The following is a 26,067-nucleotide window of genomic DNA, read 5'->3' as shown; positions in this document are numbered from 1 at the left end:
GTGTTCAGAACCAACCCTATGATACTTGTCCGCTAGACGACAGCCCTTGGAACCAAATCCGGTCAGTCGATAGCTGACAGACATTGCCTAACCTACGACTGGGGATGTGACTTCTTGTTGGTAGTTTGGGAAATAATTAAATATATATAGGACAAGTTCGCTCAGGTGTAACAAATGAGAGAGAACCTAATCGCACGAACGGATCTACAGCCAGCACGTTCCCGCCGAGGTCGCGTGCCTAGAACGACATTGGACATTGCGTCAATTTGACTTGCTTTCACTTGCTTTCACTGCGCCGACGTCATGCACTTAGCGGCTCCGTTTGCCTCCTCGAGCTTTGCGGTCAATCCATTTCACACCTAAGACCCGCACCCCGCCTCTGCCTCTACCTCCTCACTTTGCCGAAACCGCCAGCATGGCCTCATATAGCGATGCTCACGATGCTTGCGATACCGACAAAGAAGACGTGGCAGTGGAATTGCCTCCGACTGATATGGCGTACGAGAAAGTCTTCATTATCGTACTTTGTAATCCAGCCAAGGTTGCAGCTAAGACGCAGTGCAAGCGCATCTTCTTCAAGAAATCCACTCCGAGGTATTCAATATCGCACATCCCATTACAGATTGGTATGCTAAGTTGGAAAAGCGGCACAAAGAAGATCTGGGAAAACAGAAACGCAGTGGACATCATCGTCAAGGACTCCTACGGCGTGAACTGGGGCGCCCACAAAGCCGTTATCACCCCAAATTCTCGTGCATTGGAGCGATATGTGTTCACTGGAAAGGTAATTAGTATGCTTCAGCGCGCAACTTATGTATACTTCCAGCGTGGTAACTAATCCGAACGCGGTGGTAGACGCAACTCGAATACACAAAAACCGGGAAAGTCAAACTCACAGTAAACAGCGTCGAATCATTCGCCATAGATGCCCTCCTCCAGTACGAATACTTTGGCAGATACATACTGAAAGGCGCTGCGAGCCTCAGTCTGGCGGAAAAGGTGCCTCTAAATGTCAAGAAGCTCAGGATTGTCCCGAATTCTGATGTGCTCCGTGGTCATTTAGCCATCCATCACCTGGCCGAGTTGCTCGAGAACGACTCACTTGCAGATGAATCTTTCGGGCACATCCAATGGGTTCTCGCACAGAAAACCGTCTCACTCGATGACTTTATTGTCTTCATACACGAGCTGTTCCATAGCAACGGGAAGTACAACACCGTCTGAGCGCGCGAATACGTATGGTGGCAGTGGCATACGCGGCATACCATGACGCAGCCTGGATACGATTTGAGCAGTATCGTCAGCTGTTCACAGGTGGGCACGTAGTCTTTGGCGCGCTCCTGGCAGAAATGCGCAGTACTCTACTTGAGATGGCAGACAGCAAAAAGATTCCCCACCCTCATTCATCTCAGACCGAGGCAGCCAGTGGCCAACACATTGGCTCCAGCTACGTTCCGACCGCATCGATCATCTCTAGAGACGCAGTTCGCACCACTACATCACAGTATGTGCCAGCTCACACGCCCCGCGCACCAAACGCCTCCACTGCCACATCGACAGCCGCTCTGACTTTGGCCGGAAACCTTGGAGGTGCTCCTCAGTCTGCATCACACCTGCGCTCAATGTACGCGATGCAAGCCTCTGGGAGCTACAGTACCAATGCGCAGCCGGGCGCGCCCTCGCAAGTACCGGGCCCACAGGCGCAGATGCCACCGCCAGTCTCATTTTTTGGAGGCAACAATGCCCATTCAGCTGGCAACGGAACTCAAGGCATCTTCAAATTCGGAGCCTAGGGATCTACACCAAGCTTCTGAGCGACACTGACAACCTCGCTTGCAGGGAGGGCTACGAGCGACAAGAAGCAGAAATGGGCGTCAAAGAAGGCTATTTGGGAAGCGAGCATTGTATGGAGCTGGATTGTAATACAATTGAAGACTTGGTAAGCGTAGAATGGGATACAAAGTATAACAGTTGCTGCTCCGAGAAATCAGGCTAGAATGCAGGCCCTTTACACATAGTTAGCGCCTAACAGGACAAGTAGCCTTTATAAAGATGTGGATTCTGTCCTCTAGTCCTACCCGCTTCCATCTCCAACCCATCACCACCCTGCCTTCTAGTACGGAATTCCATTCGTAATCAACTGGAACCGATCATACGTTCCAGTCGAGTAACTGCTCCTACTCTTCTCAATCAACGCCTTCATGTAGTCTGCAGCCTCCCTCTCCGTCTTCTCCAGCACAAACCTATCCCTGAAGTTCTTGATCGTCTCAGGCTTGAAGCACGGCAACCCACTATCCAGCATGACCTCCACGATATGTACAAGGTGCTCGCAGTGCTGTCTAGCGGCCAGGAACGCCTTGATGGTAAGTTCTTCGAACCAGCGGTATGCCTGCGTATTATACGGTTGCGCTGCATTCTTGCCAGACATGACGGCGATCATCTCGGCCGTGAGCTTGAAGGGCGCCCGCTCAAATTTAATGCCGCCGGGGGCGATGTCGAAGCAGAATCCGAAGTCGATGTGGATGATGTGGCCGGTGTCGTTGATCATGATGTTGCCATTGTGCCTATCCTTGAACTGGAGCAGGAAGCTTATCACGCTATACGCAGCCATACTTTTAACAAAGTTGCTGCGCGCTTCCTGGTAGCGGATGGAATCTTCGTTGCCATAGCGGCTAATGAAATAGTCATCGAGACGATTGACGGCTTCGCGGCCAAGCATGTCACGCGATATGGAGTTGGGTAGGACATCGATGACACCGCAACCGGGTGCTGTCGCTGTGACGCGGTATGGGAAGACCCAGACGTCGAGACCGACTGTGTTGAAGATGCCGCGGAAAGCGGCGATCATTTGGAGGGCGAGCACGTCTTGGCGGCAATCGTCGCCGACTTTGAAAATGGCCGAGAGCCAGGTTTCGTACGTGTTGTCTTTCTTAGTGACTGCACGGTCGTCTTCTTCAATCTCCTCGAGGCCTGTGTCGGGCTTCGTTTTGCGTATGCGGAAGGTCGCCATGAAGGGCGTTTTGGCGTGACTCTGTAGTGGCTTGCCAGACTTCCGATCGATGCCGATGACTTGACCGTCAGGGTTACTGGGCAGATAGACGCCGACCTCGACCTGAATCTTGCGCAGCTCTTCCTCAATCTTCTGCTTCTTGACTTCTTTCGGCTCGTGTAGGACCGAGCGAAGCGTACCGGAGATGCCAGTGACTTCATTGAAGAAGGCAAATTCGCGCTCGTAGAATTCTCTGTCCTCCACTGAGAAGCTAGACTCAAGACTTGCCATAACTTTGTCGAGTGTCGGTTTCACGGCGTCCGGCTGCAAAAACTATCAGCATACGCGCGTCAGGAACGGTATAGTAGCACTCACTGTCTCAGAAGTCTCGTCCTTGTAAGCATTCGCTTTCATATTCCAGATGATCTGGTGGGCGAACAGTTGCGAGAACTCCGCCGTCTCAATGATATATCTCTCAACGTAGCCGAGGAAATCATATCGAAGCGTCTGCACAATCTGATAGACATAGAAGAACATCACATCTACCGAGTGGCTCTCAAGTGCTCTCATCGCATACTGAATGATGAAAGGATGATTGCGGTACGCTGGCAGGAATAATGTCACGGCGGTGATTGGGTTAAGAGGAGCCCAGTACAGCAGGTACTTGGGACTGTTAGCTGTATGAAAGTATGTGATGGGATCCACGTACCTTGAGCTGGAAGGATACATCACCCGGCAGTTGATTACCAAGTAGCACCTCAAGAGCATCCGGTTCTTCCAAAACCTTGTGAGGAAAGTTGAGCACCTGCCAACGGACTTCGGTGTTTAGTCGCTGCGACTGGAAGCGCTTGATAAGATGCACGGCAATTGCCGGATTCTCTGCCCAAGCGGTCTTGAGATAAGCTGTTACAGCGGCCTACTAGCGTTAGTCTACATAGTTTGAATCCTAGTGAATACTTACGTCAGGCAGCAAGTTCTTATTAGGTCCAGATGTAAAGTGGTGCTTCTTGCCAAAGTCCAGAGGATATAACCAGACTATGAGACGCGTGTGCTCATTAGCAATCAGTAGAGACAGGAGATCCTGCTTTGCTTTCAACTTTGAGCCAATCTCTGCTGAAGTAGTAACCTTTCCGATAAGTTCCAGCTGCGTTTGTACATCCGCAAGGATATGGGTCTCTGCCTTGATCTGTAGTCGATTGCCTCCGAATGAGAACTGTGGAGCTTTGGCAAACCACGCCAGCGCAGCGGTCAAGATGCGGTCCGTCAGACGCCATCGGATAGTTGACGAGAGAGTGGTGCAGTGATGAGAGATCCGCAGTCCCAACAAGATGATGTGGAAGTACGCTTCCCGAGCTAATGGTTGGGAACAGCCAACACTCATGGCATCGAGCGTGATGTGTATCAGTCGTACATAAACACGCCCGACATCTGACTTGCTCAATCGAGAGGCACTGAAATGGCTGGACAGAAATTGAAGAAGCCGGAAGTGAGGTGCAATAAGATTGTAAATCTGCTGCTGTCGTTTGGAAAGGGCTTCCTTGTCCGTAGCAGCAAATTCTTGTTTGCCGTAGAAAGGATCTGGGTGTCTAAAGCGGAGTTAGCCAGTGTCGGTTTATCTTGACTATATACACGAACCGTAAAGCGGGGCTGAAGATACCACGTCGCTTGCGCACCGTGTTCTCCCAATTCTCAGCAATGGCAACCAAGATCCGAGACTCCATGCGAGGGTTTTCTTTAGTGACACTGGTCCACAACGAGATACCGAGCTTTATGGATTGCTTGGAGAACACCGCGAATGGGATCCCAACCAGGTGCTGAACGATAGGTGACTGATCCGTCTTCACCCTGCACAACAGGGCAGCTGCTCTCCGTAGTATGTCGCGCAATTCCGCAATTGTAACGTGCTTGTGATTCAGAGTTCGATTCTCCAAGTCGATCAGAAGGTTAGTAGCGTCCTGTAAGCTGCGCGAGAGGTAAGCTGGCATGTGCTGCGAAGCTGGACCACCTTTCAGCCACTCTTCTTCTTGATCCACGACACCGTCGAGGAACTTGTATTCCTGTCTCGTGGTGTATTGCGTGATGAAGTCGGACGCGGAGTTGATATTGATGCCTTGGCGTTCGACGGCACCTAGACGTTGGTCCGTAGACGGGATAACGGACCCCATTTCCAGAGCGAAGGACCGACCCAGGGAGATATGGCCGAAAGATGCTTCGTCGTCAAACTCTGATAGGTAGGTCTGAAGAAGGCCTTTAACATCAAGAGGAGCGATATCCAGGACGCTCTTGACCCAAGTCGTAGCGCGCTTATGAAGAGCGTCCAGAGTCGCTCGGCGAAAGTTGTAGTCATCGGATAGTTCGATCACGATATTGGACCTTTTTGAAGTGAAGGTGGACTTCCAGGCATACTCATCAGTTTCGCCTTCGAGGCAACTGTACCACATCATCGACAGGAGCTCTAGGAGAGCAAAGAGTGCGCTCTTCTGGCACAGCGTCGATGGCACTTCACGGACAATGAGATCCGCACATGAAGCTGCCGCTTGCTGAACTCGAGCAATACGGTGACAACAAGCGGAGAAAATAGTCGCCAGCTGTTGCGCGAGGTATGGCGTCGAGAAAGAATGCGATTGGCCCGAAAGCGTCTTGGACAGATAGGTCCTGACTGCTGACGTGGTGATCGCGGCCATGCAGTTGCCTACAGCGCCGCTTCGAAGTTTCGGGTCTAAGAAATACGCAAGTGCTTTGGTGCAGTCACCCGTACTCGCTCGCAAGTCTTCCACCACATATGCGGTGCTTAAGAAAACTGCTTCCTGGTAGCTGAGCGATTTGGTGTCGGCTTCGCATGAGGGAAGCAACTTGGCGAGACGCCGCTTCTGCTCAATCGTGTGCTCAGGCGACTTTCCGCGACGTAAGACCGTGTTAAGTTCTATGTCGCTCTCCGATAGAGACGGCCGTTCTTCAGCAATCAAAGATTTACTGAATCGAGCTAATGTTCGAAGTTCTTCTCTATATTGACTTCCGAGATCGGACGACAAGTCGAAGCCATGAACGACTATGTTGAACCAGGCATCGCGTTGTAGGCTGATTATGGAGTCGTCAAGCTCTGAAAACTCTGCACGATTGACATTTCGCGCGAGAAGCACAGCAAGAGGTTTCAGTAGCTGGGCTATCTCTTGAGCATTCAGTTCAGTCTCTCGAAGGTGGCGATGCGACGTCTCTTGGGCATCTCCTTTACTGATAATCGTATCCAGCAAATGGGTAAGGTAGATCTCGAGAGCAGGTCCCTCTGCAGAAACTTCCCTTGATATGATTAGGCGTGCGTTCATTACAGCCTCCAAAGTGACCGTATCATCATTGACAAGAGCGTCATGGCATAGCTTGGCGTATATCTTGAGCAATGACCTGAATTCTGTAGGCGGGCTGTGGAAGGACAAGAACGCCGAATCGGTTACAATCTTCGCGTCGACCGCTTTGCTAGACCGACCAATCTTCTGAATGAGCATTGACAACGCGAGTGCCGTGATTTTCGCATCGTTGCAGTTTCTAGCAACGGAGACGACTGTTTCTACAACCGTCGTATGCACATGGTGTGGTTCTTCGACGTCACTCGGCGTAAGTGAGATAGCACTTCCATCTTGATGGTTATAAACCCCACCTGTACGTGGAGTTTTACTAGTACCATTCGTTGTCGGTGATGCGGCATTTCGATCGGGGACTGGGCCTGCACTTATGATGTTTCCGAGGGTGTAAAGTGTTGTGATAATAGCGTCTTGAGGGAGCAGGCTAAGGACCGTAGCAAGTGACTCGGCTGCCACTGACGTTGTTCGATGATCAAAGTTGCCTTGAACAATAACTCGCGGAAGTGAACGTCCTAAAGTAGATGCCACCTGAGGGGACACTTCGGCTAAAATAGCCATTGACTTTAAGACTGCCGATGCCAAATCGTGATCCGAACTCTGCACTGGGTCGTTGAGCACGTTGTCAAGCCAAACCGTCAAAGTTTCCGCATCTGCGATCTCGGCATCATAGGTAGTGCAACACAAGTAGGTGACGAGAACCTTTGCTTTGACTGAAGAGGCCTGTCGTTGCTGCCAGGCGGAACCAACTCTTTGCAAGTAATCGAGATCGTTCTCCAAACGCTCCATCTCCTCCATGGCGATTCTTGTTAGTCCTTCTGCAAGCGAATCCTCGGACAAGTCTCTGAGTATCTTGTTGCTCTTGCTATTCAAAGATGACCGCAAGTGATCCAAAACGGAATCTTCGCTTTTATGATCCGGGCTGGTTCCCACAAGAAGCGCAGCGGAAGCAACCACAATCTTCAAAAACGAGTCATGAAGAATCATGGCCCCTAGCGGTCGCCCGGTAGCCGCATAGTGCCTTGTATAGCGCTTCCACTCCCTCAATCCGTGTTGATGCGAGCGGGTATTACGCACAATCGACAGTGCGGTCTCAAACGCGATGAGGTACGTCTCTGACAGCGCAGCCCGCACATCTTCGACGAATTGAAGCCTCTCATACGCATTCCAGAACCTTGCATGCTCGGCAGCAGCCCCCAGAAAGCCCAGGAGTGAGAGGCTCTGTGCCATTATCCGCGCAAGCTCCCCGTTTGGAGTAAAGTCTTCCGTCTCGTCATCGTCAAATTGATCCGCTGACAGCTCGATAGCTGCGGCGGCCCACCCGCTTAAATAGCGCTCGAGTGCAGCGGAAGCCTGTGTTCGTAGTCCGCTATGTTGGACGCCAAGCGAAAGGACCGCAGCCGTGAGGTTATAGGTAAGATGTTCGTACGGCGAGGGCTCATATGTGCGGAGGTTCGGCGAAGGCGAGAGGACTTGGGCGTATGATTCGGCAAGGTAGGGTGCCAGGCGGGCCAGGAGCTTTTCCGCGACTTCTGTTGACTCGACGTATGGCGCAGCTTTGCATAAGGCTAGAATTGCCTCCAGCTCCTGTAGTTTCTGTTGCTTGTCAGCTATGCACTCCTGAACTACACCCAACCCCCTGGGCTATAGTTACTCCGCACAACGTACCATGGGATTCGACGTCTTTGAGATGCCATAATCCTCAGCTTTAGAGCCGACATACGCTGCGGATGCATTTGGACACCTCTTGAAAATCTTCAAGTAGTCTGCAGTGGTAGTAGCAGTCGATGGTGACTGCGCCGACAGGCGAGCAAGCTTCTCGAGCGCATTGCTCCGAATCGTGCGTCTGAAAGGCTACAGATTAGCTATACGAAGCTCGGTGCTTAATTGAGGAAACCTACGACATATCTACAGAAGCTCCTGCTGCCTCCTCTGGCTTCAAACACGCCGTACAGAAAGATGCGCGTAGCGTAGCGTATTCCGGTGGCTTGCGTGAGATGCCTGGGGGTGACGAAATCGTACCAAAGTCTGGGGCGCTCGGAGGTGGCATCACGCTGATTGGCGCAACTTTCCTGCACTTGCTTGCCCCGTGCCCAACATTGTTCTTTACCACCAAGCGTAGAAACAGGTTGAGTAATCTCAATTGCAAAGTAATGTCCATCTCGGGGAGTAAGTATTTCTATGTTTGAAAGTAAATTCGACGCTAGAGCGGATCATACAACGCAGTAGGAGAAATCAGTATAAAACCACAGGTCAGGTGCTATACCCAGCACCTTAGCACAGCGGGGAGTAAGTATATAAAAAGAAGAGCAATTATATTCAACACATAGAGGACGCAAAACAAACGCTACTCAAATCCCGTCAGCGCTCGAACGCCTCGCCAAAAGAGAGCATATTTCAAATATTCCACCTCAATAAAACGCCATGCTCATCATACATCTGTGTACAACCATATCTTCGTGACTTTGTTCGTTCAATCCGTCATGCAGACCTTCCTAGGACTACAGACTCATTCAATCATCAGCTGGTTCCACTCTAACCAGAACCTCCTCTAGGAACCCTTCCAAAAAACCCGCAACCTCTCCGCCCATACCCACCTCCCCCCTCTCATCCCACCGATCCAGCTCTTCAAACCTATCTTTGATCTCACCTACCAATCTCTTGACTCTATCATGGCAATCCTGTCTCTGCCGCTTCCTGTCAATAAAACCCTGAGGATCACCCAGAGACTGTGCTGACTCTTGCTTGTTTTTTACATTGAGGTGGTATGTACGCCGTGATAGCGCAGCTTCGAGCGCAGGCACGACGACGCCGGTCAGCGCTGTGATTTCGATGGGCGCGGTAGGGGAGCCCGGGGTTTGTGCTTGGAGAATGCTGGGGTGGTTGGGTGTGGGTTTTGGGCGGCCGAACGAGTTACGAGACATTGGCGATGGCTTGGTGGTATGTGGGGGCGGTACAGGTACTGACGGTTGTGCAGGAGGCTGTGGCTTAGGTAATGAGTTCCAATCCGAAATGAGGGGACCACCGAAGGGGTCGTTTGATGATGCCGAATCCGGGCGTGTGGTCGAAGATGGACTAAAAGGTGCAAAGGACTGTTGTGTTGCAGGAAGTGGCTTCTGTCCGGGCAGAGTAGGAAGCGGTTGTTGCCCGACTAATGGTGGCAAGGGCTTCTGAAGCTGTGATGGGGATGGTGCTTTGCTCTGTATCCGTATTGGGCTTTGCATTGGCTCGACGTGATGAGCCGCTGGAACACTGATGTTCACTGCACTTGCAGCGGGCCCTCGAAATGGTGGGATCTCGGGGATAGACATTTGCGGAAGGACCGAAGCCCGACTTGGGGTGGGATTACGCTGCTGTGGTGTAATTTCCATGTTCTCCATATCTGCAGCAATCGATCGCTGGAGATACTCGTCGTATGCATGGGCAAGCGGTGTCTGGCGCCGTGGTTGCTGAGCAGGAGGTTGCTTTGTGGGAGTGACCAACCCGCGATTCTGCGGTGGAGAGAAAAAGCTAGGCACAGGAGATTTTCGCGGAGGCTCTTGAGCTGGAGTGGCGAAGAACGGTACCGAATTCTTTTCTGGTGATGGTGGCAGAGGTATCCTCGAGGCAGTGCCTAGAGTGGTGGTTGCCATCGATCCTTGAGTCTGCAATGGGGCTAAGCGTTTCGTTGGTGACGACGGTGGACTTGCTCGAATCGTGTCGTCGTTTTCATCGCCATAACCACATCGCTGGTGAGGAGCTGGTTTCCTTTGCGGCGATACATTGCGGGCATTCGCTCCAGCATCGTTCATCGGGGCGAGCGCCGGGCCCCGACCACCCGCAACAGGTCTAATAGTACCGAAGTCCCACAAGTCTTCATTGAGGGGCTCGTTTCTCTTCACGGGTGTAGCTTCATCCTCTGAGTCGTCAGCCAGCTTCGGGTACCTAGCCTTCCAATCCTGGTACCTCGATATGAGCTCCTGCAGCCGCGCCGGCTTCCCGGCTTTCCGAATGAAGTTGGTTTGGAGGAGCTGCTTCGCGTTCGGCCGATCGCGAGGGTCTTTTCGCAGGCACAGTTCAACGAACTCCTTGAAGGCGGGCGAAAAATTACCATGTAGCTGTGGTGGTGGATTCTTGGGAATAAGGAACAGGACCTTCATGGGATGTATATCTGCGTAGGGGGGCTCGCCATTCGCGAGCTCGAGCGCGGTGATGCCGAGAGACCAAATGTCTGCTTTGCCGTCGTATCCAGACTGCTTAATGACCTCCGGCGCCATCCAAAAGGGTGTGCCGACAAATGTATTCTTCTTTGTCATGGTGGCTGAAAGCTGACCTGAGACGCCAAAGTCCGCAAGTTTGACTTGTCCATTTGCGCCGACAAGAATATTGGCCGCTGTTTACATGTTAGTAGTGCTCCCACCCACCTAACCCGGCAGACTTACCCTTGATATCTCGGTGCAGTTTGTGATCGTCGTGCAAATATGTCAAGCCCATCAGCAGCTCCCTCAGTATGACGGCTATCTCCGCCTCCGCTATAAGACCTGGCTTCATGAGATCCGCACAGCTTCCTCCGGAGCAGAACTCCATGACGATCCACAGGTCTGAGCCGGCCAGAAATGATCCATAGTACTTTGTGACGTATTGAGAGTTCATACCCGAGAGTATCATAATCTCCCCCATGATATCGTCCACCTCGTCTTCGGCATTCTCAACATCGATGACTTTGATCGCTACTGTGTGTCCTGTCCTCCGATCCAGGCCTTTGTACACCTTGCCAAAGCTGCCGCCCCCTATGCATTCCTGCTTGGTATAAAGTGTGTTGGGGTCTACCGATTCGTTTGCGCCCAGTTCTGCCGCCATGTTGCTTGTGTGTGCCAGTCAGCCCAACGAGGGTAGCGTCGGTGTCTAGGTGGGGACTTCGTAACGATGGAGTCGGAGCCGTGAGTATGCGACGGAGTAAACGGTCAAGGTAGATTCTGCGGTTCTGTTGGGAAGCTTATCCGGACCGTCGGCAGATGGGTGTCGAAGATTGTACACTTTGATAGCGCCCCACGGGGAAATGCAGGCTTCGAGGGCCCACAGCGTTACCGTCGTGATGTCCGTGCGGAGGGGAGCGAAAATAAACAAATGGGCAACCCCTCGTGTACAGCTGTGTGGCGTAAATTGCGCCGGTATAAGCGTGCGCGAACCGTAGGCGTGAACGCGATTCTTGTCAACAGAAGCAGTAGTGCCCACGCTTCCCCCCTGCTCAGGGACCTTGCCAATGACAGTCGTTTGTTGTTAGTGTCTAGTATAGTCCCGATTGTAAGGCGCGTTGTGGTATGCGCCTCGTAGATATTCTCCGTAGGCTATATGGGTAGGCGTCGCGGGCTTATTGTTTCGTAAACACAGATTGCGAGGGCAACGGCGAATGACGAGTGGAAGACGTTGAGGGCGCGCTGGGTCTCGGCTCCAATTGAGTAGAGCGCTGCCCCGTTGTAGCAGCGAACGAGAGCTATGTGCTGGCCGTGAGCGTGGTCGTTTGGCAGCTTTAAGTGGCGGCGGCTGTTTATTACCCTCAGACTTCGTTGTCATGGCGGGACTGGCATGCTCGGCGCGTCGAAGGAGCTCGGGTGCGGGTCGCCTAAGGAACTACCGAACTACGGCGGGCGACGCGAACACGACGAGGGAGATGGTGAACGACATTCGGTTTCCTTGCAACTGCGTCATCTCGTAAGGCAATCTGAAGCTGCGGCATAGGAGCCACCAATAGTTGGTGTTGCACCCTTTCGTCGTGGTGGTGCAGGAGGGGCTAGCTGCCGCCTTCCGTCTCAGCGATCTTCGGATGGTGGGGTGGGATTGGGTCTCAGCAAGCACCGCACGAGAGCCTCATGTTTGGCCATCAGAGTCATCTCATGCTATGTATCACAAAGTTGGATATGCCATCTGGTCGGCCAATGTGGTCATGGAGACACCAGTTGTTGTTGCACGCCAACGATCTTGACTGCGCTCTTGAAACAGACACAGTTCAATTGAGGATTGACTCCGTACAACAAAGCCAGACTTCAGTAGAGCTACTTTCAAAGAGAATCAAAGTTCTCGCAAGCATCCTCGCAAATTGGGTATCCATATTTCACGGTCGTTTCATGCCCTATTCATATCATACCCGCTTGTGAAACGCTTAAAACCTAAGCAACAATTCCCAAAAAAGAGAACCCCAACGCACCAAACTCCGTCAAAAATGCTATATCAGGAAGTACCTGTGTCCGTTGTTCGTTTAATGCGTCCTTGCGTGTCGGCGTATGTACTTGCCGGATTATTCGTTACTGCGTATCCGCGGACGTGGTCACTACTATCGCCTCAAAATCTCCTTCGAATCCTCTCAGCAAGAGCAACATCCTCTTCACTCTCCTCCTCCACCGGCGCTGGCGTCCTCCTCTCCCTTGCACGATGCGCCTTCCTCCTCCTGTTATGACTAACGTTACTCGCAGAATCGTCCGGTCCAATCTCACTTCTTGCATCATCAACACCCTCATCAGAATCTCGGAGATTGGCGGGCGTATCAGTCCTGACTTCGATTCCGCCCATCCCAGGACCCCTGCGTCGTTGCGCAACCATAGATAGAGCGGCTGCGCGCTCACGGAGACGGCGGCGGACTTGTTCAGCTTGGTTATGCAGCTGCTCGAATGCGTCTTCCATTGCCTCCATGCCAAGGTAGATCTCGCGTTCGATTTCAGCGAGCACAGCGATTTCGGTCTCCTCGTCGATTTGGACGGGCGCGCCACCAGGCGGACGTGTAGATCCAGGGCGGGCGGATCCAGGGCGAGAGTAGGGGCTTGGACTAAAGGTGCCGAATCGATTGGGACTGAAAGGGGATGCGAAGCGTTGAGGACCGTCAGTAGGAGGGATCTGACCTAACATGTTCCTCGATGCCGTTCTTGGAGGGGTTGTATTGAGCTCGGGTAAGTCGTCCGCACCAGACCAGAGGAAGCCATCGAAGCGTCCAGACACCAGGATTTCCCACTCATGTTTGCTAACAGCTGCTAGTGTGGAGAGCATATTGTGCATATCGGGATGCCGGATGAGATACATAACGACAAGCTGGTTACGCGGAGGACTGTAGAGACGGTAAAGACGTTGTAACGCCACACTGGCCTTGGCCAGATATGATGGAGTGTCGCTTTCAGGCTTCTGCGTACGTGGGTTCGGGAGCTTATCTAAGCCCCAAAGGAGTGCGTAGAAGAGTGGCCGTTGCGGTTGCTCTAGGCGGGTGAGCATGATGAAGGTCAACGTCTCATCGTCCGCGTCCTCTGGGACGTTATCCTGTTGGTCCGAGAGCCATGATTGAACAGCGACCTTGGTCTTCTTTGATTGCTTCTCATAGTGCTCGCGATACTGATCTGGCACGTCAACGTCAATCCGTTGGCACGGTGCCTCAAGATTTGATGATATGCCGAGGCCGGGTCCAGGACCATCTTCGTACGGGGGCCAGGTGGGCAGTCCGCATCGTCCCGAGACAAGCTCTAAGATCTCACCCCAATTCACGCCTGCAGACTCCTCGGCAAGTGGCTGTTCGAAGCACATCATACATTGGCACTGCTCAGCAGAGATATTGCGGGCAAACACATTTTCAAGTCGATCGAGAAGGCGGCGTGCAACTGAGCGGTAGCCTGTTGCTACTGCGAGCGAGCCACTTGTATCCATGACCGTATTGTAGCTGTTTAAAACGTTTTGGAGTGGTTTGAAAAAGGATCGAACGTCATGAGCCTGCGCCCCAGAAAGCCGTGGTGTCTGATACTGTGAGTACGCAGAAGCAGGAACACCGTCGATAGCTGCCAACAAACTACGTGGAATTGCTTTAGCCAAGCCGCCATTTTGAAGAAGGTAGTCGACTCGAGGTGCTTCCATCATCATGGCTGGTGGAGGCGGCGGAGGAGGTGGGGTCATGGGCGAGTCTGAGTATGTTGTATCTACCGACTGTACACGAGACAGGGGATCCGTGATGATCTCAATCATGGGCGGTCCATCCTTCACGGAGGATACGACGGATGGGACTATGCAATAGGTTGGGGTTCGCGGCGAAGAGTCCACTACGGATGCTGGTGAGACATCCGACTGTGATGGAGACGGTCCTCGACGACGAACATTATGATCTGGAGGGACTGAGGTCGTGTCTGAATCCAGAGTGACTTCAGAAGCTGCCCTCATCTTCATCTTGACCGGCGTCGACGTCCTTCCTGGCGGCCGGGCACTTGATGGACCGGCTGATTTGGTCCGACCCATGTCAGGGGACTTTGCGCGGACTGTGCTGGGCTGTGAGCCCGTCGTGGATGTAAGGTCTGTCCCATCATACGACTCCTCCTCTCTGATGCTTGAACGCGATGCCACCCTTGGGCCTGCCTGGGTGGTCATGCGCGTGCCGCTGTCTACGCTTTGTCGGCCAGCCTCCATGTCCTTCATGGTTCCCGAGTTTTTCCGTCGCATGCTGTTCGCGCTGGCTGTCTTCCTCAGATTATCGGACGTGGCTGCGGTGAGCGGGGGACTCGGTGGTGCGCGCGGTGGTGTGGGTGCGACTCGGTTAGGCGGTGGTGGTGGTACAGTTCGTGGCTCGTCGTGCGTCTCCGTCTCCTGGTCGTGCGCTGCGTCGACGTCTGTGGCCTCTGGGGTCAGCGTCGACTTCCTCTTCTCCATCTCTGATCGTGAATATATGTTCTCCTTCGCATATGTCTTGGATAATGTCGGGTATGGCAAGCTGGTCCTGGAAGCGTTCGCTGAGCCTAGAGAGCCTCTTCTTTGCATCTCGGGTACAACGGCCATCTTGGACTTGGGCGACGGCGACGATGTTCGTATGCGCTCTCCCGATGGACGCTCGCGGGGCCGGTCACCCTCCTGGTCGTCGTCCTTGGACGTCGATGAGCGTGTCTTGCGGGACCTGGAACTCTTATGACGTTCTCTATCCTTATCCCTGTCGCGATCCCGCTCCTTGTCCTTGCTTTTGGGGCTGCTGCGTTCGCGTGTGCCGGTGGAGTCCTTCTTCCGGCGGCGGTGCGAGTCTGATGAGCTCAACATTTCTTATGGCGAGAGGTGGAGTAGCTCCTCGGTGTGACTGTACGCGGGCAGGGCGAGCTTCTGCGGAGATGGCACGCTGGCGCGCTTACAGATGCTCGATTACTGGACGTATGCTGCGAGCCTGCGCGGGAGATGCACCTATCAGCGAAAAAGGCCGCCATCCATTTGCGCGTTGGGCAGGATTGTGTGCCGGGTTAGGTATACGCGTGTCGGTGCGCTGTACGTACAGGTCGGAATGTTGGTCGATGGTCGTGGTCGTGGGTGTCCAAGGTTGGGGCTTACCTTGGTAGGGCAGTAACGCTAGGCTGCATCCCAGTCTACGGGTAAGTCGTGGCATAGGTCTCCACTTGACCATCGCAACCGCTATCAAACGATGGTACCTACCTAGGTAAAGCCAAGTGCCGCAACGCAATACACATTGAAAACACATGGCAATATTCACGTGCTCTTAGCTTATGCCTATCTATCCTATCTATTGGGTAGGACTTGCGAGCTATCAAAGTACCAAGTAGCTTCTCCCCTGACTACAATCTAATAATAGTTACAACCTGTCTGGAATATAGTTGCTTCGCTGGACAAACATGAGTAGTCTACATTACTATTTGTGACGCGAGAATCCCCTTACCTAGTTACTGGCTTCATAAATCCGGAACCTCTTGATGGTCGAGAGGAAAGTCGATATCCCTCAGTCGTCTTATCCCCAACATTCGTCCAGTTGTAGCGTTGTATTCAAGCAAACTCACTACTAGGGAGGAGAGACCCAGACCCAAAGAGTTTCACTACTCACGAAAAAAACATGATTAGCTATTGCTGTACCGATTCTCACTCATGCCTTGAGCATTGCAGCAGGGCGCGCGCCACAATGTCGCCCAAACAGAAAAGGAAAACCCAAGCCACCAGCCACACCATGCATAACATGTATTACGTTGAGGACCAAGCAGTAACAAGCTAGTTATACTTCTCAACACCCGAATCAGAAAACACACACTCCAACGGCTCTTGTTAGATGCGGAATGGCAGATGAGACGATCACAATACTAGAATAAGATCCAGCTTGGAGAGTTTACACTATCATGCTCAACACCGCCTAGCAGCAGATCTACCTAGGTAGCGACCTCGGGACAACACTCCAGGCCAGTCGTGGCCATTCCCCAATTCGAGATTGTCGTCTGGTTCAAGGAAGAACTGCAAAAGGAACAAAAGAGGAAATGGCCATAGTGAAGTCAGGCAAAATGATCGCGATGAAGCAAGGGTTCGTCGATCAGCAAGCGTTAGAGCGTCATACGCCCTAATTCGAAAGTGAGAAGAATTGAATTCCTACCATGGCTACGGAGCGAGGGTTCCAGTGCTCCAAACACAATGTCACTACACCTCACACCAACAAGGGTGACATCAGGCAGTCGTAGCCAGAAACGCCCTTGACACCTGGGACGATATGTTCCACGTCAAAGATTGGCCGACAACTATCTCCAAAGCATACGCGATATTTTACGTACTGAGAGAATGTAGCGATGAGTGTTAATACTCAGCAAGGATTCTACGCTTTCCCAGACAAATTAACTTTACTTGTTCGTTCAAGCACCTCATAGACCTAATGGACAATATCGAAATAGCCGTGAATGTACTCAAGCGTTGTTTGATTTAAATTAGAACCGTGTAATAGCTAAAGGTGCAGTCTTCAATGACAGCCAGACTGTATTTCTCGCGGTCTTCATCTATGTCAGGTCCAATAAGCACGACCTACACCAACGCCCTCGCTATCCTCACACATACATAGATACCAAGGACCATGACAGTATCGCAGGCTATCTTGAAGGAACACCTTTTTCACCACAAACATGTCCACGTTAATTAATCAAGTATAAATCCGTTCATTGAGGCATCCACTATATGCCAAGCTAGACCCATCCCACATCGAAGAGGTATCATGCAGAGAAAAAAGAAGCATTTATCGCGCAGTTTAGGCTAGAGCCTGACAATCTCTCACTCTCACTCACGCACACATCTTCCGTTGCAAAGACCCAAAACAGAGGAAATGATATAACCAAGTAAGAAAACACAGAGCGATAGATCCGTTAAGAGCGGGTGTATAATGTACAGAGTTGAAGAAGAAAATGGGAAGAGTATCATGGACGGTACAGGGAAACGCTTTTCCGGCATGGGTATTCTCGGGACATGCCCCTGGTGGGTTATTGACACTGGTTGTTGATGCTGTGGGTAGTGGACATCTTGGGTTGTCGTAATCTTTCGTGGTTGCCAATGGTCGGAGGACCCAATATAGGGATACATGGTCATTATGAGACGTCTTGAGGTCCCCGATCCAACATTCTCGCGAGGTCTTCATTCGTCTTGCAAAGTGCCTTCCTCCTTGCCTGTAGAAACGCCATTCAACAGATGCTGCAGGCAACTGCACATCATAGCTGAAACAAATGCAACATGAATTAATAGACCTAGGTCATCGTACAGCAACATTGCTTCGCTGCATCGATGTGGGGTGGAGAGGAACAAGTCGTATCCTATTGACCTTGTTGCTGAGCTTGAGCATGGTTGACATGCTGCTGGGCGAGCTGGGCACGTAGTGTGGTGATTTCGTTCTGTAGGATAGAGATCCTCTCGTTGTGCTCCTTCTCCATGCGTGCCATACGAGACTCTATATCGCGAACGTATTGCCACACATCGACTTGATTGCCCATGACTTCACGCATGCTGCTACCGCTGCCGCCGTGACTTGACATGCTGCCCGGTTGAGACGCAGTCCCTGGCGCAGCCATCTGAGGGTGTTGGAGAATACCAAGACTGCCCTTTCCGCCTTGAGAGCCCTGTTTAGAAGCCATAGGATTCAAGCCGGGTAGTGAGGGCAAATGCGGACCATTGATATTCGGTGGAGGAGCCAAGGCCATCGGCGGCGTCCCTCGGCCACGAGCAAAGTTTTGCTGGTGAATGTGTTGCGAGACGTTGGGCGACCGCGAGCCATGCAGACTGCTTTCTACTGCACCCAGGCGGTGTTGCTCTTGCTGGCCAGGTGAGAGTGGCTTCGGACTCTCCGTCATGCCACCCTGCGCGAACACATTGGTCGGGTTTGCACTGTGAAGAGACGAGATGCTAGACGGAGCTATTTTGGGCGAGATGTTGGTTGGTTGTGTTGATGACGCTGGATAGTATGGGCGGATACTGTTCTGGCCATTCGAGGCTCGGTTGGCAGCGATAGGCGGGTAGGTACTCGAGTGTTGATGATATGAGCTTTGCGAAGAGTTTCCGGTGTTCTGTCTCTTCCGCGCCGGCTCACTCTCGCGGCGACCTCCGTCATCATCGTCATCTTCTCCATCACCAGTATATATGACGCCGTCCATGCCATCGTCGCCCTTGACATCTCCTAGCTCCTCGTCGATACCAAAGCTAGACCGCCGTCCTGCACAACCACCTTGACCCTTGTTGTGTCGCGCGAGCGCATCTCCACGAGCGAATCTACGGCCACACTTGTAGCAAGTGTGTGGACGCTCGCCAGTGTGCAGTTTAGTGTGGCGTTTCAAGTCATGCAAACGACGGAAACGTGCTTGGCACGTGGGGCATTCGTAGGGCTTTTCTTGACTGTGCGTCAACAGATGGCTCTTGAGATTGTGGTGTCGCGTGAAGTCGGTGGAGCAATATGGGCACTTGTGGCGCTTCGTAGACGGTGATTTCGGGGTATTCTGGCCATATCCAGGTAAACTCATCTGTCGGGCTGGGGCACGCGGATCTGGTTCGGGCGGCCTGGGGCCAGGAAATGTGAAGGCGCGGTTGCCTGGGTTGTCGCCCGGATTTGGCGCGATGAGCTGGTGGTGATGTTGCGGGTGGTGTTGTGGCGGCTGGGAGGACGCGCCTTCCTGTGCGGCATTCCCGACTGGCCCTGCGGTTGCTTCTACGCCAGGAGCGCCCGGTGCACTTGTCGAGTCCCCGTCGCCGAAGCTCGAGAGACTGACTGGACTCGTGTGCATGTTGTCGCCCGTCACCCCGGTTAGCTCTGGGATGACGAGCGGCTTGGTAGCCTTTTCGACCTGTGCGCTCATGTGCGCGGTCCCCTGCGGGGCGTCTGCCGGGCGAGACTGAACGTTCCCAGTCAAGCTCTGGAGCGCTGCGACGGCGGGGTTTGGAGACGTTTGGCGCGCTGATTGCTCTCGGTAGCGTCGCTCGTCGGCGAGGGCAGCCGCTCCCGTGAGGGGCTGAGGGGAGAGTCTTGGTGAAAGGCCGCGAGGTGACTTTGTGAGATGAGTGCCAAAAGTGGCACCAACGTGTGAGTTTCGTGCCGCAGAAGCCGGTGTAGTGGGCCCGTTTGGTGCAGAGAATGGTCCGGTGTGCGTAGGCGTCGGCGTGACTGCACGCGCTGAAGCGGCCATGAGACGTGAAGTGGCGAGTGTGTTGCTCGCTTGGTCTATGTTCTTGAGGCCGCGTTAGCACAGGCTCATTCATACGGCGACCAGGGTCGGCTGACGAGACGGAACTGAACTGGGGGTAGACTGGAGCAGTGGTGTTGCTGTTGCCATGACGAACCTTGGTTGTGGGGCGGCTGTTACTGCGCGCGCTGATATGGCAAATCTTCCTTTCACGGTCGATTGCAATTCATGCCAAGATGCACTGTGCCGATACTCGAGACGAATTGGCCTTTTGGCGTGAGCCAGGTGCGCGATTGCGCTGCGAGGAGGTTCGCAAGGCGCGCTCGGTTGAGAATGCGGATCCAGCCAAGGCGATCTGCCGTCGGATGTTCAGACGCAATAGGTACCAAGGGATGCGCAGATGGTAAGCGACGATACAATGCAGCTGAAGCAGGCCCAGGGCAGCGTGGCTATCTTCGGTGGTCGCGAATGCGACTGTGGTAGCAGCAGCAGCAATAGGGCGACCAGATCGAGTGCAGCGGCTTAGCGGTCGAGGGCGCAAGGCTGCGAGCTGATGAGCAGCGGGCAGGTTGCTCTGGGCGAAAGGGTAGAGGGGCAGCGAAGCGGCAGAGGACGTGCGACCGTGGACAGCGGAGGATTGGAGGCTGAGTTTGGACGTGGAGCAGGCAAGAGGACGGGTTTCGCAGCGCGCAGAGTCGCAGTGGTGAGGGCAGTTCCGCGGTCTGGAAGGCTGGTGGTGCCGATGACGAAGAGTTGGGGAGGCAGAGGTTGTGGCTGATGGCTGAAGGGACGGACGGGACTAGCTAGCGACTTTTTGGGGGGGGACCTGGGATGGTTCACCACCACTACCACCACCTGCAAGACCAGACTTGCCTCGTGGCCGGACCTTGCTCCAGTGGGCTAAAAGCAAAAACCCTACTTCTCTTCGCTCGACGTGCAGCACGCTCAACCGGACGATCGCGGCGACGGGGGCTGATGAGTGAGCAGACGAAGGCTCAATTTCGTACCGTGGGCAGCCTCATACGCGGCTGGGACGGCATCGTCGAATTATCCTACGCCGACGACGCAACTCGGGGAGGCTGTGTACTGGCGGCTTGCTGAGCAAAACACCCCCTCGGCCACTCACACCCTCGCCCGGCAGACCCACCAAAAGCATCCCCTCCTCAAACAGCATGGTCGACTACCGCACGTCAAGTCATACGGACGCCACAGCGCCGTTGCACCCGCCTAGAGCGCTGACGTCGTCGACCACGGCCACGGCCATGGCCATGCCCAGGCACGCTGCAACGCTTCATCGATCGATGCCCCGATGGGCCGCCACCACGTCGAAAAGTCTGCAAAAGGCAAAACACCACAAACCTGAAAAACTGCTGCTGGGCCCGCCAATCCTGCTGGAAAACTGTGACGGGGCTAGGCAGGACGAGCATCCAGCCGGCAGTGGTGGCGCAGCGCCTGCCATCATCACCTCCTCCACCACAAAGCTGATCCATGCTGCTTTCGGCACCACCAGAAGCAGACGAGACGCGCTGAATGGAGACAGAATCCTGTTGTCGCCTGCCTGTACGAGTCCAGCGCCACTGCGGAACCGGGTTGCATCCATCATCGACAATCATCGACCATCATCCAGCCTAAAGTCCGCCCGCCAGCGCGAGCGTCCTCGACCTCTATGTGGCTATCGCTGCTCGCTTACAAGAGCTTGCATACCAACGTCTATCTTCACAGAGCCACAGCCAACTACCTGGCCTTCAGCATAGATAGGGCCCACCCTTGATCAGCCAAGGCGAGACGCCACCGCATCCGACTGGGGCTCGTGGCCCTCGGAACTAGGTTAGCCACCTCGACCCGGCGCCTCTCTCTCGTACTCGTCTTACACCTCCTCTAGCCAATGGCGCATGCCTCTCATCATGACCTCAAAACATTGCCATGTGCTCTGCATCTTATCTGCTCGCTACTACTTTATGGTTGTTAAGCACAAGGGTTGATATGATCGTCAGGCACAGTTACGGTATTCGTACCCGAGTTGGTTGCAGACAAAGCAAGGTTACACCTGCCGCCACTGTCATGCAAACCTCTGAAACCTGAAAGATTTTTTTGCCATTATCGCTTTCCAACCTCCTGCACAGTCTGGAGCGAGCCCATAGCGATACTGACTCTCAGGTAGCAACGTGCTAATAATAGACAGAGTAGACAGCACCGTAGCATTCGTCCACTTCATCCCCAAATAGCTTGGCGCCAATCGACAACTCCTGCTATACGACACGAGATTGAGCCGCACACTTTCAAACAGCACTGATTCGGAGAGCGGAACATTGATTCCATACTTGCTAGCTTTCAATGTCCCCACATAACACCACTCGCCCATCAGTAGGACACGATGGTTTCCTAGGCCCTGATCCAATCAGCAACAATTGCCACCTCAGCTCTCGTATTGACCCTCAACGATCGAATTCGAGTTTATTTGTGGAGATACTGCTCAGAACTTGATTTATTGAACAAGGACGACATAGACCACATCGACAATGAGAGCTCGTCGAGCAAGTGGATGTAGAACTGCGAGTATACCAGCGCTCAGAATGTATAGCGGCCAGCGATACGATCTTTGATAAAATGTAGGAAGGTAGGCACGACCGGCGATTGACGTTTAAGACAAACAAGGACAAATAGACGCTCTTGATAATACTAGTCGAGTAAGACAGATTCAAAGTTTGTAAATACTATAGTTATTCTTATAACCAGTACAGTTCATGGTTGTGTTGATAGCTTGACCTGGGAGTGCAGAGCTCATTGCCTTTTCTAGTAACATGCGGAGCATCCCTACGAAAAGTGACGACATCGCGCCTTCCTGTTGTTAACCCCCACTTCCCCACAAGAGGGGTACCTTTCAGTCTGCACACTTCACATCTGCAACTACCAAGTTATATTAAGAACGCAGAATTAACGACATGTCTACTGGAGTCGGTGTAAGCGAATGCTGCCTCTCGGGCAAGATCCAACAGGGAACACCTGCTGGGAGCGAGAAACAAATTGGTATCTTCAGCACACTCTTCTTCTGACTTCAGGAACTAACAATCATCGTTTAGGCGGTCTGGATACCTATGTCGCAGAGCCTTCAAGCGGTTCAAATGCCAAAGTCGTCGTATTCATAGTCGATAGTACGTAACCTCTACGCTTCCAATACCAACGCACTGACGACGACAGTCTTCGGCTGGAAGCTTCCCAACGTGCGTCTGCTAGCAGACTCTTACGCCAAAGCCGGCTTCACGGCCTATGTCCCTGATGTGCACCAAGGCGACTCCCTCCCCATCGACTTTCTCCAAACTGTGGAACCTCCTCTACCCGAGCGTGAAGCTCTCACCCTGGCCCAAAAGGCTGCTTCGACTGCGAAGGTTGGAGCCACACTCGGACCCTGGCTCGCAAAGCATCGCGAAGGCGTGTCCAAGCCTCTTATCGACGACTTTCTTGCGGCAGTTCACGCAAGCCCTGGAGCACCGAAGGTCGGTGTAATTGGATTCTGCTGGGGCGGCCGGTATGCGATCCTAGCTGCCCACTCAGATGCAGTCGATGCGGCTTACGCATGCCATCCCTCGCTGGTAGCTATCCCTGGGGACTTTGATCCGGTTGTGAAGCCGCTGAGCTTGGCGCTCGGTACGCAGGATAGTCTGCTTAGCGGTAAGGAAGTGGAGCAGATCAAAGAGCTGCTGGCGAAGAAGGAAGTGGAAAGTGAGGTCAGGACGTACGAAGATCAGGTGCATGGCTTTGCACTCAGGGGAGATTGGAGCAGCGACAAGGACAAGAAGGCCATGGATGATGCTGAAAAGCAAGGCATCGATTGGTTCAAGAAGTATCTGGGTTAATCGACTAAACGACTCTGACCGATGAGGTCGAGAAGAGCGTTCAAGTCAGCTAGTAGATGGTAGGCTATTCAACTTTTCTTCCTATACACCTCACATCAGCATATAACTATCTAGTCTTGAGTGACTATGTGTGTGTTGAACAACTTAATAACTCTACGGGGAACTGCTATTTTAATCAGTGTATATCATGAATCGTTGGTCTCCGGCAGTGCCTTCTCTTTCCTCAACCCGGTGACAGTCTCAATATGCTCAGTCCCAAGATGCGCTGCCTCAACAAACAAACTCGCCACAAAGCTGAGAAATGCGAAAACCGTATATGTAATCCACATGTTGCGCGTTGCATACGCAAACGCCTGCTTAGCAGCGCGTTCCCATATCGGATTTTCGAGCTTGCCGGGAAGCATGACGTTGGCCATGGCGCTGGCACCATCGAGTTGATCTAGCAGCTCCGCTGGGAGGCCTGCTGCTCGCAAGAATGGCGCACGGTTCGTCATTGAGTTTTGGAATATCGTACCGCCAATGATCGTGGATATGGAGAGTGCGATGTTTCGAACAAAAGATATCGTTGCGGTCGCGCTCGCCACATCCCGCTGCTCGACTTGACTCTGGACTGCTAGCATCGGTGCTTCAAAGAGGATACCCGATCCGAGACCGGCAATCATGACGAAGCCGACTGCTTTTGCTGTGGTCGTGAATGCGTCGAATGAGATGAAGAGGCCAAATCCGACGGTCAGGAAGAAGGTACCGATCCACATAATCTCGTGAAAGTGTCCGGTGCGGTGGATTACTACGCCGGCAATCACGCCAGCAACGGCGCCTGTAACGATGAACGGGAGGAGCAGAAGACCGGAGCGAAGAGGCGATGCTTCTAAGACGGCCTGGAAGTAAAGCGGCATGTAGTACTCCCCTGCAATGAAAACCTATGAGGTCGCCAAAGTCAGCATTGTCGCAGTGAATTTATTGCGACACGTGGGGACTTACGAATCCATGGAAGAAGGCCACTGCAAATGCCGCAACATTCGATCTGCGCTGGAACAGCGTCATAGGAATGAGCGGGTACTTGGCCACACGAGCTTCGCTGTACACAAAAGCAAAGATCATAATGCCGCCAACAACAAGCAGTGCTATGACCTTCGCTGAGCCCCAGGGAAAGAGCACGCCACCGAAATCGAGCCCGAGAAGTATCATGAGCGTGCAGCCCAGGAAGGTAAACATGCCAAACCAGTCGATAGCCTTCATGCCATCCTTGAAAGACGTGTGCTCATGCTGGATGTCTAGAAAGAGAATGATAAGAACGGCGGCGAAGCCACTGATTGGGAGGTTGATGTAGACTATTTCACTGAATAAGTAGACATCGCAGATGCAAAACTGATGATCAACTTACAACACCATCGCCACGACACCAAACTCGCAAACACGCCACCAAGTACTGGCCCAACCCCTCCAGCCAGAGCCCAGATACCTTCAGTGAAGCCCTAATCGAAAATACGAATTAGTGCATGTGTCACACCCCAGTCCGTACATAGTATCCTTACCATGAGCAAGCTCCTCTGCCTCAAGCTAAACAAATCACTAATGCAAACATGCACCAACAAAATAAGTCCTCCACCCGCGGCGCCCTGAAACGCGCGGCCGATGATCAACGCCTCCATCGTCTTCGCAGTAGCACATACAGCAGAGCTAACGAAGAACATGGCGAGAGCTGCTAGTACGATGAGCTTCCGGCCCCAGATATCAGAGAGCTTAGCCCATATTGGACCGGAAGCTGCGTTGGCCAGGAGAAAGGCGCCGCCGATCCAGGTATAGCCCGCTGCTGAGTTGAGGTCCCGGGATATTGTCGGTGCGGCTGTTGCGACGATGGTAGCGTCTAGGGCTGCTACGAAGAGGGACAGCTAGTAAAAAGGTGAGTATATAGAACGATGGTTTTGGATGAACTTGAATTAAGATGTGATGGAATCGACGTACGAACAGAGCAGTAAGAATAGCAACCATGCGAAGCTTGCCTCTTGCCTTGCCATCACTCGCTACTGAAATGTTCCTGCCCAGTTGCGTCCCATCTTTTTGCTCCGCGGGCGGCCTACTTTTCTGAGATTCAGTTGGCCCAAGAGGCACCATTTCTATTTCTCGCTCCATGCTGTAAAATCCGCCACCAGAATACGGTGAAAAAAATACTAAGAATATCTCGACATATGTACAGCGAAAGTAGGATATTTGAGGAGCTGAAAGGTGATGCTGCTGGGGAAAGCCCTTTTACTATAATACGCCCCAGCGTCACCGCCATTTTTAAACCAATCGAGTTCGACTGTGGAGCAGGCTAGCTTCACTATTACTTGTTTGGGATAGCGCCCGCCCTTTGAACTGTGGAGGAACCCGACTGGATCAAAGCTTTTTGTAGTATCGATGGGTGGGATTGGTATGTCATGAGGCTGGTGTAACCATCTCGGGTCATTCTCGCATGCTGACACGGTTAAGAG

The 26,067-nt window shown here is 52.9% G+C and overlaps 9 protein-coding genes across 9 annotated transcripts; 4 read left to right on the top strand and 5 right to left on the bottom strand.

The window, feature by feature from the left end:
* Positions 1-415: 415 nt before the first annotated feature.
* On the top strand, positions 416-1,224 carry K460DRAFT_406155 (uncharacterized protein; the record flags this gene model as incomplete). The annotated part of the gene is made up of 2 exons (XM_040936924.1): positions 416-784; positions 856-1,224. The coding sequence occupies 2 exons, from the start codon at positions 416-418 to the stop codon at positions 1,222-1,224; spliced, it is 738 nt and encodes a 245-aa protein (XP_040788488.1).
* Positions 1,078-2,053, top strand: K460DRAFT_117295 (uncharacterized protein). Its single transcript, XM_040926600.1, has one exon. It carries the CDS (start codon positions 1,239-1,241, stop codon positions 1,791-1,793), a length of 555 nt encoding a protein of 184 aa, XP_040788487.1. The 5' UTR covers positions 1,078-1,238; the 3' UTR covers positions 1,794-2,053.
* Positions 1,841-8,346, bottom strand: K460DRAFT_312868 (phosphatidylinositol 4-kinase-like protein STT4). Its single transcript, XM_040930232.1, has 7 exons — positions 8,244-8,346; positions 8,011-8,188; positions 4,625-7,938; positions 3,951-4,575; positions 3,699-3,905; positions 3,365-3,652; positions 1,841-3,313 (listed from the first exon to the last, which is right to left on the bottom strand). Exons 1-7 carry the CDS (start codon positions 8,246-8,248, stop codon positions 2,114-2,116), a joined length of 5,817 nt encoding a protein of 1,938 aa, XP_040788486.1. The 5' UTR covers positions 8,249-8,346; the 3' UTR covers positions 1,841-2,113.
* A 509-nt stretch (positions 8,347-8,855) lies between these two features.
* On the bottom strand, positions 8,856-11,181 carry K460DRAFT_377254 (kinase-like protein; the record flags this gene model as incomplete). The annotated part of the gene is made up of 2 exons (XM_040934955.1): positions 8,856-10,714; positions 10,764-11,181. The coding sequence occupies 2 exons, from the start codon at positions 11,179-11,181 to the stop codon at positions 8,856-8,858; spliced, it is 2,277 nt and encodes a 758-aa protein (XP_040788485.1).
* Positions 11,182-12,249: 1,068 nt separating this feature from the next.
* K460DRAFT_366765 (uncharacterized protein) lies at positions 12,250-15,630 on the bottom strand. The gene has a single exon (XM_040933447.1). It carries the CDS (start codon positions 15,367-15,369, stop codon positions 12,661-12,663), a length of 2,709 nt encoding a protein of 902 aa, XP_040788484.1. The 5' UTR covers positions 15,370-15,630; the 3' UTR covers positions 12,250-12,660.
* Positions 15,631-17,885: 2,255 nt separating this feature from the next.
* K460DRAFT_284896 (uncharacterized protein) lies at positions 17,886-19,742 on the bottom strand (the record flags this gene model as incomplete). The annotated part of the gene is made up of 1 exon (XM_040928774.1): positions 17,886-19,742. The coding sequence occupies one exon, from the start codon at positions 19,740-19,742 to the stop codon at positions 17,886-17,888; it is 1,857 nt and encodes a 618-aa protein (XP_040788483.1).
* An 825-nt stretch (positions 19,743-20,567) lies between these two features.
* Positions 20,568-21,673, top strand: K460DRAFT_117207 (uncharacterized protein). The gene is made up of 2 exons (XM_040926598.1): positions 20,568-21,566; positions 21,622-21,673. Exon 1 carries the CDS (start codon positions 20,912-20,914, stop codon positions 21,491-21,493), a length of 582 nt encoding a protein of 193 aa, XP_040788482.1. The 5' UTR covers positions 20,568-20,911; the 3' UTR covers positions 21,494-21,566; positions 21,622-21,673.
* Positions 21,674-22,681: 1,008 nt separating this feature from the next.
* On the top strand, positions 22,682-23,593 carry K460DRAFT_286043 (alpha/beta-hydrolase; the record flags this gene model as incomplete). The annotated part of the gene is made up of 3 exons (XM_040928861.1): positions 22,682-22,766; positions 22,820-22,891; positions 22,938-23,593. The coding sequence occupies 3 exons, from the start codon at positions 22,682-22,684 to the stop codon at positions 23,591-23,593; spliced, it is 813 nt and encodes a 270-aa protein (XP_040788481.1).
* A 185-nt stretch (positions 23,594-23,778) lies between these two features.
* K460DRAFT_377250 (MFS transporter-like protein) lies at positions 23,779-25,726 on the bottom strand (the record flags this gene model as incomplete). The annotated part of the gene is made up of 5 exons (XM_040934954.1): positions 23,779-24,513; positions 24,575-24,924; positions 24,978-25,068; positions 25,129-25,485; positions 25,559-25,726. The coding sequence occupies 5 exons, from the start codon at positions 25,724-25,726 to the stop codon at positions 23,779-23,781; spliced, it is 1,701 nt and encodes a 566-aa protein (XP_040788480.1).
* Between the last annotated feature and the right edge of the window lie 341 nt (positions 25,727-26,067).

This window comes from Cucurbitaria berberidis, assembly GCF_010015615.1.
Source record: "Cucurbitaria berberidis CBS 394.84 unplaced genomic scaffold K460scaffold_3, whole genome shotgun sequence".
Lineage (NCBI taxonomy): Eukaryota > Fungi > Ascomycota > Dothideomycetes > Pleosporales > Cucurbitariaceae > Cucurbitaria > Cucurbitaria berberidis.
Note: the sequence above shows the minus strand (reverse complement) of the source record. Positions and strands in the feature narration are given on the sequence as shown.